This window comes from Pelobates fuscus, chromosome 4 (assembly GCF_036172605.1).
Source record: "Pelobates fuscus isolate aPelFus1 chromosome 4, aPelFus1.pri, whole genome shotgun sequence".
Lineage (NCBI taxonomy): Eukaryota > Metazoa > Chordata > Amphibia > Anura > Pelobatidae > Pelobates > Pelobates fuscus.
The window spans coordinates 161,887,115-161,902,543 of NC_086320.1; the positions used below are offsets into that span (position 1 = coordinate 161,887,115).

Consider the following 15,429-nt stretch of genomic DNA (forward strand, 5'->3'; position numbering starts at 1 on the left):
ATACATGTTTGTGTTCCAGACCCTATGGTGTTCCTTTAAACTGAAGAGAAATACATGAAAGGAACTGCAATCAAGATATAATATGAATACCAATTCATTGCATTAATTTAAACAAATAAGTTTAAGAGGTCCAATACTTGGGACACCGGGTAGGGTGTGGGAAGCAATGGCCAGAACCCACTAAGATAGAAGCAGTCGCTAAGTGTCCCACACCCCGCACAAAGACCCAGATATTTGCCTTCTTAGGGACAGCTGGGTACTACACGTGCTTCGTACCCGACTACAGTACTATAGCCAAACCCTTGACTGACATGACAAAAAATATTCTACCTAGGCAGGTCCTGTGGTCTCCCACATGTGAAGCCGCTTTCCAGTCCCTCCAACAAGCGCTGTCTTGGCTGTCCCAGTCCCTACAAAGTTTTATTGTTCACACAGACGCTTCCATGTTCGGACTGGGGGAAGTCTTAAGCCAAGTGGGAAAAGATGGAGGAGAGCACCCTGTCGCATATTTCAGTCGAAAACTGTTACATAGGGAAGTGAGCTACGTGGCAGTGGAGAAAGAATGTTTGGCATTAGTTTGGGCACTAAAAAAATTGACTCCCTATCTATATGGACAATAATTCACCTTGATCACTGACCACAACCCATTGCTCTGACTTAACCGGGTCACAGGGGACAGTGGCTGATTACGGTGGAGCTTGGCCCTGCAAACCTACAATTACACCATTCCCTACCGACCCGGGTAGCAGAATGGCAATGCCGACGGGTTGTCCCAGCAAACAGGACCAAAAAAGGTCAAACCGGGTCTGCAGGAATGTGTTACACAAGGAGGGAGCACTGTGACGGATGCCTTCTCAATGGATTGCACCCTGTAAACCTTTTCTGTTTGTTTTAATCGTACAGCCTTGAACTATTCTGTATACGAACTAACTGAACACTTAAAACCTACCCAGTTTGTATACCGAACAAACTGTCGAACGGACCGACCATCCAGAACCATCATGTGCCACTAGTTAACCCACTTGACCTTCCTAACACCTACTCTAACTGCAAACCCTGAACATTCTAAGTGGTCGGCTGGGCGGCCCCCATTCGTATGGACGAACACAAGGCGGCGGCCATCTTGTTTTTGTGAACGCTTCCAGCGGGGGTTTGATCATCAAGTGGAACTTGGAACTTGATTATCAGACACTCGACGGCTCGAACATTGCTGAGACTTCCACTCCCACTTATGTTCATTCCCATTCATCTGAAGAAAGTGGCCTTCGGTGAAACCAAACTCCCGAACAAGGGGCACACAACTAGCCTTCCCACAAACTGGTCCTTTCGGTATTTCATTGTGTTTGGAGTTCCTGAAAGAGACCGACCGCACAGCCTGAATTTATGGAACTATTTTGGGCAAGAGCCTCGTGTGCGGTCGGTCAGAAATAAGACTTTCATAAAAGTCTTAAACCTCTGAACCGATTTGGGTGATTTTTAAATATGTTGCTCCCCCAGATCGGGGCTATCAGGGGATATACCTTGTGTGGGGATTATGTGAGTTTTTGGGGTACTTTGGGTTACCTGTAAATTGTGTTCTTTTTCACCTATAGATAATTGAGTTAATACAGTATCTGTCTCAATTATCTCTCAGGCAGAAGGGAGGGATTGTATGATTGTATATGGGAGCAGGGCCACCATCAGGGCATGACAACCGCAACGGTTGTCATGGGCCCGGCGGTCCTGGGGGGCCCGGACTGCTCAGGTCGTCCGGGCCCCACATTCAGTGGGAACATACCGGGTCGCAGGGGGCCCTGCGACCCCGGTATGTTCCCACTGGGCCAGCCTCTTCTCTTGGGGGGCCCAGCAGCCGGTCACCTCAGGGCCCCCCAGAGGCTGGCCCTGCTGACACCCGGCGGGCGCGCGAGGGAGCACTCGCCTCTGAGTGCTTCCTCTTCAGCTCCCTTGCGCACCGTACTGATGCCGGAGCCGGAAGATGACGTCATCTTCCGGCTCCGGCATCAGTACGCGGCGCGCGAGGGAGCTGAAGAGGGAGCACTCAGAGGAGAGTGCTCCCTCGCGCGCCCGCCGGGTGTCAGGAAATTTGAGTGAGTGGGGTGGGGGGGAGAGGGAAGGGAGGAAATTTGAGGGAGGGGGGGAGGGAGGAAATATGAATGAGTGGGGGGGAGAGGGAGGGAAGGGAGGAAATTTGAGGGGGGGGATTTGAATGAGTGGGGGGAGAGGAAAGGGAGGAAATTTGAGGGGGGGAGGGAGGAAATATGAATGAGTGGGGGAGAGGGAGGGAAGGGAGGAAATTTGAGGGAGTGGGAGTGGGGGGGATTTGAATGAGTGGGGGGGAGAGGGAGGAAATTTGAGGGAGTGGGGGGGGTATTTGAATGAGTGGGGGGAGAGGGAAGGGAGGAAATTTGAGGGAGGGGGGAGGGAGGAAATATGAATAAGTGGGGGGGAGAGGGAGGGAAGGGAGGAAATTTGAGGGAGTGGGAGTGGGGGGGAATTTGAATGAGTGGGGGGGAGAGGGAAGGGAGGAAATTTGAGGGAGGGGGGAGGAAATATGAATGAGTGGGGGGGAGAGGGAGGGAAGGGAGGAAATTTGAGGGAGTGGGGGTGGGGGTGGGGGGGAATTTGAATGAGTGGGGGGGAGAGGGAGGGAAGGGAGGAAATTTGAGGGAGTGGGGGGGGGAGAGGAAGGGAGGAAATTTGATGGGGGGAGAGGAAGGAAATTTGGGGGGGAGAGGAAGGAAATTTGAGGGAGGGGAGGGAGAGGTAGGAATTTAAGGGGGGAGAGGAAGGGAGGAAATTTGAGGGAGGGGGAGAGGAAGGGAGGAAATTTGAGGGAGGGGGGAGAGGAAGGGAGGACATTTGAGGGAGGGGGAGAGGACATTTGAGGGGGGAGAGGAAGGAAATTGGGGGGAGAGGAAGGTAGGAAATTTGGGGGGGAGATTATGGAAATTTGAGGGAGGGGGAGAGGAAGGAAATTTGAGGGAGGGGGAGAGGAAGGAAATTTGAGGGAGGGGGGAGAGGAAGGAATTTGAGGGGGGAGAGGAAGGAATTTGAGGGGGAGAGGAAGGGAGGAAATTTGAGGGAGGGGGGAGAGGAAGGGAGGAATTTGAGGGAGGGGGGAGAGGAAGGGAGGACATTTGAGGGAGGGGGAGAGGAAGGGAGGACATTTGAGGGGGGAGGAAGGGAGGACATTTGAGGGGGGGGAGAGGAAGGAAATTGGGGGGGAGAGGAAGGTAGGAAATTTGGGGGGGAGAGGAAGGAAATTTGAGGGAGGGGGAGAGGAAGGAAATTTTAGGGAGGGGGAGAGGAAGGAGATTTGAGGGGGGAGGGAGGAAGGAAATTTGAGGGGGGAGGGAGGGAGGAAGGAAATTGGAGGGGGGAGGGAGGAAGGAAATTGGAGGGGGGAGAGGAAGGAAATTGGAGGGGGGGAGAAGGAAGGAAATTGGAGGGGGGAGAAGGAAGGAAATTGGAGGGGGGAGAAGGCAATGAGAGGGAGGGGGAGAAGAAGGAAATTGACGGGGGTAGGGGGAGAGATTGACATCCATCACACACACACACAATGCACCCCTTGCACACAGAAAAACACACAATGCATTACACACAGACACACATACACAAGCAATGCATCCCTTCCACACAGCAACACACAATGCACCCCTTCCACACACTCAGTGCATCCCTTACAGACACACACATTGCATCCCATACATACACAAACTCACCTTGCAGCCCTTACACATACAAACACAGATTCACACAATGCATTCCTTACACACATCAGGACATCCCCCCCCCACACACCCCTGTGAACAAACTCATTCGTGGAACATGAAGGTGGACCCTGGGACCCAGACCTTGAGCTGTGTAAAGGGCCCTCAAAAAATGGAGCTGCTTCCCGTTCTCCCAGAACATTGATTTTTGTGACCACAGTTACAAACCGCCTCCAGAGAGCCTGTTCTACACCAGACCAGTGGAGCCAGACGGCAGCTGAAGCCCATCATCATCCTCATCTGGTTGTAAGTAGGCAATCTAGTATATTATTCGTGGCACTAATCTTTAATTTACCTCACATTAAAGGGACACTATAGTCCCCAGAACCACTGCAGAACCACTGCAGCTTAATGTAGTGGTTCTGGTGTCTATAGCCTGTCCCTGCAGGTCTTTTATTGTAAACACGGCGGCACTGCAGCACTGTGTTAGTTAACCAGGCAGATCATATGGGTGGGGCACTGTGATGTCACATGGGGGGGCGGCAAACTTTACTTTTGCCTAGGGCGGCAAAAATCCTTGCACCGGCCCTGCAGACACTGCATCCCTGTGGGCGGACTCGGGGGGGGGGTGGGGGGGGGACTCGGGTGCAGGCGCCAGGGGGCCCAGACCTTGAGCTTGCCTGTGTGTCTCTGTATGACTTTGTCCGTATGTCTCTATGCCTTTTTCTGTATATCTTTATGTGACTATATGTCTGTGTATGTATGTGTCTGCATGCCTGTATGTCTCTGTATGACTTTCTCCGTATGTCTCTGTATGCCTTGTTCTGTATGTTACTGTATGCCTACGTCTTTATTTTTCTGTATGACAATGTCTGCATGTATCTGTGTGTTCCTGTATGACTTTGTCTGTTTGTATGACAGTGTACCTGTATGTGTAGATTGTATGACTGTGTGCTTGTATGTCTGTGCCTGTATGACTGTGTTTTTTTTAATTATGTGGTTGCATATCTCTGTGACTGTGTGCCTGAATAATTATCTCTGTGTGCCTGTATGGTTGTGTGTGTTGCTATACATCTATGTCTATATGGCTTGGGAGGAAAAGACACACAAGTGGTCCCTGGTGGACACACACACACACACACACACACAACAGGCTGAAGGGAGAGAGTTACAGAAAAGGACTGTGAGAAAGAAAGAGACACACAAAGGGACTGGGGGAAGCAAGAGACACACAGAGGGGTGTAAGACAGACTAAAACAGGGATAACATACACTGAAGGGGTATGAAATTCAAAAGGGGGGTTACGAGACACAGGTGAAGACACAATTTATTCGGGGAGAGGTAGGGGTAGAGGGCCGCAAAATGCACTTTTGCCTGTGTAGCCAAAAATCCTTGTATCGGTTCGGGGTGAGGCAAATACACTGAAAAGCAGTAGAAAAAGAACATAGGAGAGAAAATAGAGACCTCTCCGAGGACCCAAAGGGTCGAGGGGCACTAAAATGTAATTTAAACTATGTGAACAATATACAATGTGTCAATATACAATTGTGCAAAATAAATATAACGCTAGTGAAATACGGGAAACCTAAATATAACCACAAACCACATACTCTGACCTATTTCCGACTGGGGAAGTAAAGAAAGAGGAGTTGCTTAATGTCTCTTCTCTTCATGTACAGGTTACTTTGTCTTGGATTGATTACTTGTTTCTGAATATTTTCATTGGAGCTAAGACTAAAATCGATAAAACTGTATTTATTTTTGTCAATAAGTGTGATACATTGAAAGCAATTGAAACAAACCTGATCTCTTATTTTTCACTGACAAAAATTATTCCTAACCCTTTCTCTAAGCCAGTCTGGAAGAAAACATAGTTGTGTTGGAGATTTTCCAATTTGACACCTTTGGTCTAAAATGTAATATTCCCATTTCAGTTTTCCCACAATTCTGTATTTTATTGGAATTTCCCACGTGATGCGAGAGGTAATTTTTTGTATGTTTTGATTTTTGCCACAATTTTGCCCCATACTTATTCAGAAGATGATGCACAGTTTAGCAAGATGTAGGGAACCAAGATCTATCGAAAGCCACCCTCCTGTGGCACAAATCTTACGGACTTCTTACCGCACAGCTACGATCAGCAGGCACCCTGGGACTGCCTAACTCAATGGCTACACCACAGAGGAGCCCTCATAGGGCGGCATGGAACCCTGCGAGCGCCATCCCATTTGAACCACGACCCAGCAGATCACAACATTCTGTATCATGAGCAGTGTGGACTGAGACCACAAGTTTTGCTAACATAACTGTTGCATAACTTTCATTTTATGTTCATAATGTTTATTTAGTTTGTTTTCTTGTTATTTATGTTCTTCCACCACAGGTCAATATTTCCTTCACCCTGTTTCATAGGGAGGTTCTTTAGGCTCTTTAACTCAATGAGAGCCAGCGCAACACGCACCCAAAAACTTGGTGCCGAAACACAACCACCCCCCCTTCCGGCGCCCCCTTGGTTAGGGGTAAACAATCTAGATGCATCACTCACGAAAATACGCTTCACTCCACTAAAGTATATAGACATCCTAAACCAACACAGTACAGAGAGCCAAACCAAGAGGCATCGTTCTAATGCAAACCTGTTACTTTACAACTTGCCCCACACGTTAACGCTCACATGGAGTACTAATCCCACCAGAACCACTACATACATGCCCCTACTGAGGCTGTTTTTTTGATTGTATTGTATCAATTGAGGCTGAGGCTGTTTTTTTGATTGTATTGTATCAATTGCATTTTAATATTGTGGTCCCTGAGGAAGTCCCTATTTTGTTAAAGGGACGAAACGCGTAGGACCTTATTTATATTCATTTTATCTTTATTTTTTAATATTGAATTAAAGCCGCTTTTTCAAAACTTCACCCGGAGTCCTGTGTTGGAGTGAAAATATCCAGGGGATCTCCCCAGGCCCCCCATATCTTCAGGGGAGGCACCTTACAAGCTTGAATTGTTCGAAATCCTGTGAGTGCATTTCATATTGCGCAGTGTTTATATTGTAAACTGTATTACACTATAGTTTTCTTTATTCATTCTTATTTAGATTAACAGCCGGTTCCCTCGTTGTGTTTTTCCATATTCTTGTTGTCAAGCTGATCGCTAGCTGGGAGCGATCAGAGGGAGGCTGCATCCATCTATATTTGATAAGAATCCTTGCATATATACTCTGTGTGTATAAGGTACATTATCATTGGTTGTTTTGGTTTTACGTACACATATGTATGTAAAACTTAAATATGAAACACCAAAAATGAAAAAAAAGGATTAAAAAAAAAAAGATGTAAGGAAAAAAACAAGACTCTGTTGTCTTTATTCTTAGAATTTTCCCAAATTCTCAACGTATAATAAGCTTTATGTTCTGTTCTTTAACATATAAGCATCTCCAACAAAGACCCCATTTGTACAAAGTAACATTACATAACATTAATCTCTTCTAATCTTTTCTGAGGCTTTAAAATCCAGGGTATAAAGTTTCCTAAGTCCTGACTACTACCGGCAACAAGCCAGTTGTTCTAAAGCTCATTCATAGTCTGCACAGAGCTACGTCCCTCCCTGAATGTTCACCCAGGCATATGCTTGCAGTTGAAGGATTTTGCACTCGTTAGGTCTATTCTACTGATTTTCTATATCATGGCAGCTGTGACTTTGCTAATATACCACTGCTTTATTTTTAGCTGGTACGTTTTCCTTACCTATTTGCTTTTTACAGTCACTTCCAAAGAGCCGCCTGTTGGAGTTTTCTTATATGGCGGGCAGTGGAAATACTTGACAGTTCTCAATGTGGTAAGATTTGGATTGCATTTAGTTCTTTGTATGCAAACAGTTATATTATACTACAGATTAGGAATTTACAAGTTTTGGGCCAAAGGCCACTAGTGCTAAGAATCACAGGTGTCACTGGGTCAGTTTAGTCATAAAGAATGCATTTGTAAAAAATATAATTGTGTATTTTGTTTGTGTCTGACTTCAGACTTGTGTATGTGCTACAGAAAAAAATGGTACAGGAACATAATTACTTAACCTTTATTTATAACAAATTACTTCTTTTCTGATGCATTATGGCATCAGCTAATAACAGAATACAGGATTGATTCTCTCGACAGATAGGCAACATATTTATTTGCATTAATGACAGTGGGGCGCGGTAAGTTGGGATAGTGGGTGGGTTACAATGAATGGAAATAAAGAAATTAGGGTGACGTTAATTCTAAAAAGGGAAAGTGAATAGTGAAATATGATGGGGAGTGGGTAAGGCGAACAAGGAGGAAAGCAAAGAAAAATAAATTAGTAAAGTAGTATAGATAATGCAAACATTTTATTCATTTATCTACTATCAATGTGGTATATATTGATAATACATCAATATTACAACAATAATAAGACAAGAATATGATATAATATACTGTGGAAGTGGTGTCTGAGTCATATGATCTTCTTACATTATTTGATTTTTTGTTATATATCTATATATTTGTCTGTGTGTATCTATCTATCTATCTTTCTGTCTCTCTGTCTATCTATCTATCTATCTATCTATTTCTATCTATCTGTCTGTCTGTCTATCTATCTTACTACTTCAAACTGTCTGTTTGTCTGTCTATCTGTCTTGTCATCACACAATGCATGTGCCAATGTTATTAAAAACATGTCCAGTCATGATGCTCAAATTCCCAAATAAATCATCTTTATTCTATACATACTTTTGACTTGCTTCCTATAAATGTAGCATGGTAAAATTAAGTAATAACTTTGCTCTGAATTGCTGCACACTAAATTCTAATTAAATTCCTTTCTTCAGGTTTTGCAGACTATCTTCTATGCTGTTTGTTTTGTGTCTGATCTCCTGATGCCAGTAAAAGGAATTCGATTAGCAAAGTGTATAATCTTCTGCAGAGACCTGTTCTTCTCTGTTCTGGCTTTTCCTGCGTCAACTGTAAGTTTCTTTACACGTAGTAAAGTGTAAAATGTATCTTGTGAATTCATTAGTATTACCCTTTTCTAAAAAACTCACAAAAAAACCTTCAGTTACATCTGAAGCATGATCTGCTAAACAAAATATATACATTGTAATCAGCATGTTATGTGTCTCTAATCAATGTTATATACTCTGACAAAATTGCTATGCAGATTTTATAAAGTTTTACTGAGTTTAGAATTTGTACCTGAAATATCGTGTAAGTTTTAACATTTTTAATTGAAGGTACTTTGAGTCTGCTGAACATAGGCCAAATGATAGAAATGTGGTGATTTATCTACTTGCAAATTTCAACCATACTTCTTTTGGATTTGAATAATTTAGTTCTTTACATTCCCCTCCTCAGCCAGTGTCCAGCTGGTAGATAAGGTGAAAAAAGTCTGTTGGAATGGTCGTAAGTGGAAAGTTGTGGGTAAACGATGTGGAGAATTTAGGCATGGGGGAAGGTGAGTTAAAGGGACATTGTAGGCACTTTATCTTATTGAAGTGGTTATAGAGCTCGGGTAGGCAAGTTTTGTTACTCTAGATGCTTTGTTAGCATTATGGCTGTAAGAGCATTATGGGAGATGAAGTCCACAACATCTGGAGTGGCGAAGGTTACCTACCACTGCTATAGGTTCTGGAGTTGCCCGGTGCTGTCCTTCCATTCAGCATTAAACCACTATTAATGTTTTAACGCTAAGCAAGAGTCTCTAGAAGTGTCTGAACTGTTTTTTTGTTTTTTTTTAAACAAATTAATATAAAATAAGCAATATTACAATTAACATTTTCTTCTTATAAAGACCAAGATCTTTTCACACCCAATATTTTTTTGTAACATACATGCACTGATCAGCCACAACATTGAAACCACCTACCTAATAATGTGTATGCTCCCTTGCCCTGCCCAAATAGCTCAAGACATGGAGGCCACAAGACCTCTGATCGTGCTCTGTGGTATCTGGCATCAAGATATTAGCAGCAGATCCTTTAAGTCCTGCAAGTAGCAGAGTGGGGCCTCCACGGATCGGATTTGTTGTTCCAGCATGTCCCACAGATGCTCAATTAGATTGCGATCTGGGGAATTTGGAGGTCAGGGCAACACATTGAACTTTTTGTCACATTCCCCATTTTTGTAAATTTTTGCAGTGTGCCATACTACATTATCCTGCTGAAAGAGCTTCATCAGGATACACCATTGCCATGAATGGGTGTACGTGGTCTGCAACAATCTCTAGGTAGGTGGCACGTGTCAAAGTAATATCCATATGTACGCCAGGACCTAAGGTTTACCAGCAGACCACTGCCCAGAGCATGGCACTGCTGTCATTTCTTCTACAGGTAAATGGCACACAAACACCCGGCCATCCACCTGATCTAAAAGAAAATGTGATTTATCAGATCAGGCAGCTTTCTTTAATTGCTCCATAGTCCAGTTCTGATGCTTGCATACCAATTGAATTGGACAGGGCTCATTATGAACACTCTGACTGGCTTACAGCTATGCAACTCCATACGTAGCAAACTGTGTTTCACTATGTGTTCTGACACATTTCTATCATGGCCAGCATTAAGTTTTTCAGCAATTTGAGCTCCAGTAGCTCTTCTGTGTGATCAGACCAGACTGGCTTGCCTTTACTCACCACATGCATGAATGGGCCTTGGGTGCTCATAACCCTGACGCCAGTCCATCGGTTGTTCTTCCTTGCACCACTTTTGGTAGGTACTAACCACTGCATAACAGAAACACCCCACAAGACTTGCCTTTTTTTGGAAATGCTCTGACACAGTTGTCAAGCCATCACTATGTGGCTCTTGTCAAAGTATTTCACTTACCCATTTTTCCTGCTACCAATACACGAAATTCAAGAACTGACTGTTCACTTGCTGCCTATTATATCCTACCTACTGACAGGTGCCATTGTAACAACATAATCAATGTTATTCACTTTACCTGTCGATGGTTTTAAAGTTGTGGCTGATCAATGTAGAATTTTCTTACAGCTACATTTTTGGCATAATGTGTATACTTTTCAGTAAGTCCTTATTCTGGTTAGTATGTTGTCCTGGAGATCCTTGCTCAGAGTTTTTTTTTTTTTTTTTTTTTTTAAAGAGGATACATCAGTGGTTAATAAATTATTGAATGATTCTTATCCTGGGGAATTATTTTGAACAAAATGATTAGTATAGAAAAAACAAGTAGCAAGAGAGGTGAGAGCAGACAACAACTCAATTAGCCTGCCCTTCGGTGGGTCCCCGCTCAGATTTCAAGTTGGTTTTAGCTCATCTAGTGCCATTACAGAAAGAACATATTTGAAGCATTTCAAACTGGTTCCATCCGTAAGGGCAGTCAGGATCTGAAATGCCAGCAAGTTCCCTCTGTACAAGAGACACAGCATCCCCAGACGTTCTTTTTAACCTTGTAACGTATCATCAGTGAGGTATAGCCAATATCCCTCTAGGCACCGTGAGCAAGGGGTCCATGTCTGGATGTCAGGATCGGGACAGGGATCCAACACGCAGAGTACAAACAGTAGCCAGATACGTATACCGGACCTTAGAATGGCCGGACTAACGTAAGTAGTACAGTATAGAATGGTCAAAGACAAGCCGAGGTCGAGGGTAACAGAAGACAGGTAAGCGAGAGACAAGCCGAATCAAGGGTAACAGAGATAAGCAGAGTAAGGTAAACAAGCCGGGTCAAAACCAAAAGGGATAATAGAATACACAAGCACTGAGTGACTAGAACAAGCTAGAACCACGACAGGGCAATGAGCTAATGAAAGAAGCTCTGTTAAATACCCTGTTCAGAGCAGTAACCACGCCTCCAAGGCGTCCTGATTGGTCCTGCAGCCATTGACTGACAGGTTGTTCCGGGGGAGTGTCCTGATGACTACTTCCTGCCTAGATGCTGTAAAAGGCAGTCACTCCCTCGCGGCCGGCCTAGCATGACCGGATAGACCGCGGGGAAGGGAGCCATCAGACCGTCTGGATGGAGGAACAGCTAAGTCTCTACCTCTTTCGGAGGTAGAGACCACAGGTACCCTGACAGTACCCCCCCTCTCAGATACGCCCACCGGGCGGAATGAACCGGGACGAGATGGGAAGCGAGAGTGATACGCCCTGCGGAGACGGGGAGCATGAACATCCTCCTGAGGTACCCAACTCCTCTCCTCAGGACCATATCCCTTCCAATCAACCAGATATTGTACTCTCCCCCGGGAGATTCGAGAATCAATAATAGAGTTAACCTCATACTCCTCCTGACCCTCCACCTGAACGGGGCGAGGAGGGGCTATTGTGGAGGAAAATCTGTTACATATGAGTGGTTTCAGCAATGAAACGTGAAACGAGTTCGGGATGCGTAAGGTATTAGGAAGAGCTAAACGATACGCAACTGGATTGATACGGGTCAGCACCCTGTAGGGTCCAATATAACGAGGAGCGAACTTCATGGAGGGCACTTTTAAACGGATGTTCCTCGTGCTCAGCCATACCCTATCACCTGGAACAAAGACCGGAGCCGCCCTTCTACGTTTATCAGCGTGTTTCTTGACCAACATAGAGTTGTGCACAAGGATTTGTCGAGTTTGATCCCACAACTTCCTCAAATTGGCAACATGAACATCAACCGACGGCACCCCCTGGGAAGGGGAATCCGAAGGAAGAATAGACGGATGAAAACCATAATTCATGAAGAAGGGGCTTGAATGAGTAGAATCGCAAACGAGATTGTTGTGTGCAAACTCCGCCCAAGGAATCAAACCGACCCAATCATCCTGGTGTTCAGAAACAAAGCATCGTAAATATTGTTCAATTTTCTGGTTGGTACGTTCAGCAGCTCCGTTAGACTGAGGATGATAGGCAGAAGAAAAGTTTAATTTAATACCAAGTTGAGAGCAGAAGGACCTCCAAAAGCGGGAAACAAATTGGGAGCCTCTGTCCGATACAATTTGAGAGGGTATCCCATGTAGGCGAAAAATCTCCTTAGCGAATATCTCTGCCAATTCGGGAGAAGACGGGAGTTTAGGCAGGGGAATGAAGTGTGCCATCTTAGTAAACCTGTCAACCACGGTGAGGATAACAGTCTGTCTTTTAGAGATGGGTAGATCGACAATAAAGTCCATGGCCAAACAGGACCATGGTTTTTCTGGAACGTCCAAGGGTTGCAGGAATCCACATGGAAGCGTATGGGGTTGTTTGGTTTTAGTACAAACTTCACATGCAGCGATGAACTCCTCAATATCCCTCCGTAAAGCAGGCCACCAGAAGTCCTTAGAGATCAACGCGTAAGTTTTGCGAATACCAGGATGTCCCGCCATCCTGCTATTATGTAAACACTGTAAAAGTTCCAGTTGAAGAGCAGGAGGAACGAAATGACGGCCCGCAGGAGTCTGTTTAGGTGCTAGATGTTGCAACTTAATGATCTCGGCCAGTAATGGAGAATGAATCCTGAGATTCGTATTAGCAATGATATTGCATTTCGGAACTATAGAAGAAAGAACTGGTTCAGGTACAGTAGAAGGTTCATATTGGCGAGATAATGCATCGGCTTTAGAGTTTTTAGAACCAGGTCTGTAAGTCAGTACATAATTGAAGTGAGTCAGGAATAAGGACCAACGAGCTTGTCTAGAGGATAAGCGCTTAGCCTCCCCAATATAGGACAAGTTTTTGTGGTCCGTCAAAATCGTAATAGGGTGTAGGGTCCCCTCCAACAAATGTCTCCACTCCTTTAAGGCTTTAATGACTGCTAACAGTTCCCTTTCCCCGATGTCATATCTGCTCTCAGGCCCAGAAAATTTCTTAGAGAAGAAACCACAAGGGTGTAACGGTTTATCCACCCCTAACCTTTGAGACAGAACAGCCCCAACTGCTGTCTCAGAGGCATCGACCTCGAGCAAGAAAGGCAGAGTCGTATCGGGATGGACTAGAATGGGAGCCGAGGCAAAAAGTTCCTTGAGAGTCTTGAAAGCACCCAGAGCTTCCTTAGACCAGAACTTAGTATCAGCCCCTTGTTTGGTCATATTGGTAATAGGCGCAATGATAGAGGAGTATCCTTTAATGAAGCGCCTATAGTAGTTGGAAAAACCAATAAACCTTTGGATAGCCTTGAGTCCTTTGGGCAAGGGCCAGTCTAAAATAGATTGAAGTTTTACAGGATCCATTTTAAAACCCTCCCCAGAAATCACGTATCCAAGAAAGTCTACCTGAGACTGATCAAAACTGCACTTCTCCAATTTGCAATATAGACCATGTTGCAGCAGCTTGTGTAATACCTTTCTGACCTGTCTATGGTGAGTCTCAATCTCCTTAGAGTGTATTAGTATGTCGTCCAGGTAAACAATAACACAATCATGCTGAAACTCCCTAAGTACCTCATTAATCAAATCTTGAAATACTGCAGGAGCATTGCATAGTCCAAATGGCATAACAGTGTATTCGTAATGGCCATACCGGGTATTGAATGCCGTCATCCACTCGTGACCTTGCTGGATTCTCACCAAATTGTAAGCCCCTCTGAGATCTAACTTGGTGAAGATTTTGGAGCCCTTAAGACGATCAAATAACTCGGTAATCAGTGGGATAGGATAGGCATTTCTGACAGTTATTTTATTCAAGCCTCGGTAATCGATACAAGGTCTCAGCGTGCCATCCTTCTTCTTAATGAAAAAGAACCCAGCCCCGGCCGGAGAAGAAGACCTCCTGATGAATCCCTTTTCTAAATTCTCCCGAATATACTCCTCTAGAACCGAGTTTTCCTGAACAGACAAAGGATATACATGGCCCCTCGGAGGCATAGTGCCGGGTAGAAGCTTAATCTTACAGTCAAATGACCTGTGTGAAGGCAAAGAATCGGCATTCTTCTTGTCAAACACTGCCCTTAAGTCTAGGTAAAGGTCTGGTATTTGTCTTTCTGTGGACTGAGTAGGATTCTCCGGTATGTTAATATTAGCTAATGGAGAAACCTTGCACAAACACCGATCCTGGCAGCCCTGGCCCCACGAGAGTATCTCTCCTAACTCCCAATCGATAATAGGGTTATGTTTTTTCAACCATGGGTACCCCAGAACTATGGGAACGGAAGGAGACGAAATGAGCAGAAGAGATAAATTCTCCACGTGTAGGATACCCACATTTAAATTAATGGGTATGGTCTCACGAAAGATAACAGGGTCTAGTAGTGGTCTACCATCTATGGCCTCAACGGCCAAAGGTGTCTCCCTTAGCTGGGATGGGAAATTGTTCTTACTAGCAAAGGCTTGGTCGATAAAATTCTCAGCAGCACCGGAATCTATCAATGCCATAGCCCTTACTACTTCCTTCCCCCAAGTTAAGGAAACTGGTAGCAGAAGCCTGTGATCTTTATAATCAGGAGTAGAGGACAAAATAGAAACACCCAAGGCCTGTCCTCTAGAGAGACTTAGGTGCGAGCGTTTCCCGGGCGGTTAGAACAGTTCGAGAGTAAATGACCCTTGGCTCCACAATACATACACAAACCCTCTCTTCTCCTGTGCTGTCTTTCCTCCTCAGAGAGGCGGGTATACCCTATCTGCATAGGTTCAGTAAGCAAAGATATCGTGGAGTCAGGACTTGGAACAGCGGGAGCTAACCTAAAAGAAGGTCTCTGGTTCTTCTCTCGAGTGTTCTGTCTCTCTCTTAGACGTTCATCTATACGAGAGATGAACGAAATTAAATCCTCTAAATTCTCAG

At 44.7% G+C, this 15,429-nt stretch overlaps 1 protein-coding gene across 2 annotated transcripts in view; it reads left to right on the top strand.

Moving 5' to 3' along the window:
* The first annotated feature begins 7,270 nt into the window (after positions 1–7,270).
* Positions 7,271–15,429, top strand: part of ADTRP (androgen dependent TFPI regulating protein) — a 39,961-nt gene continuing 31,802 nt past the window's right edge. For both annotated transcript variants that reach the window (XM_063451719.1, XM_063451720.1), the window contains exons 1-2: positions 7,271–7,547; positions 8,563–8,697. In XM_063451719.1, coding sequence (XP_063307789.1) covers positions 7,395–7,547; positions 8,563–8,697 — 288 coding nt within the window. In that variant the 5' untranslated portion in view covers positions 7,271–7,394. The remainder of the gene's footprint in view (positions 7,548–8,562; positions 8,698–15,429) is intronic.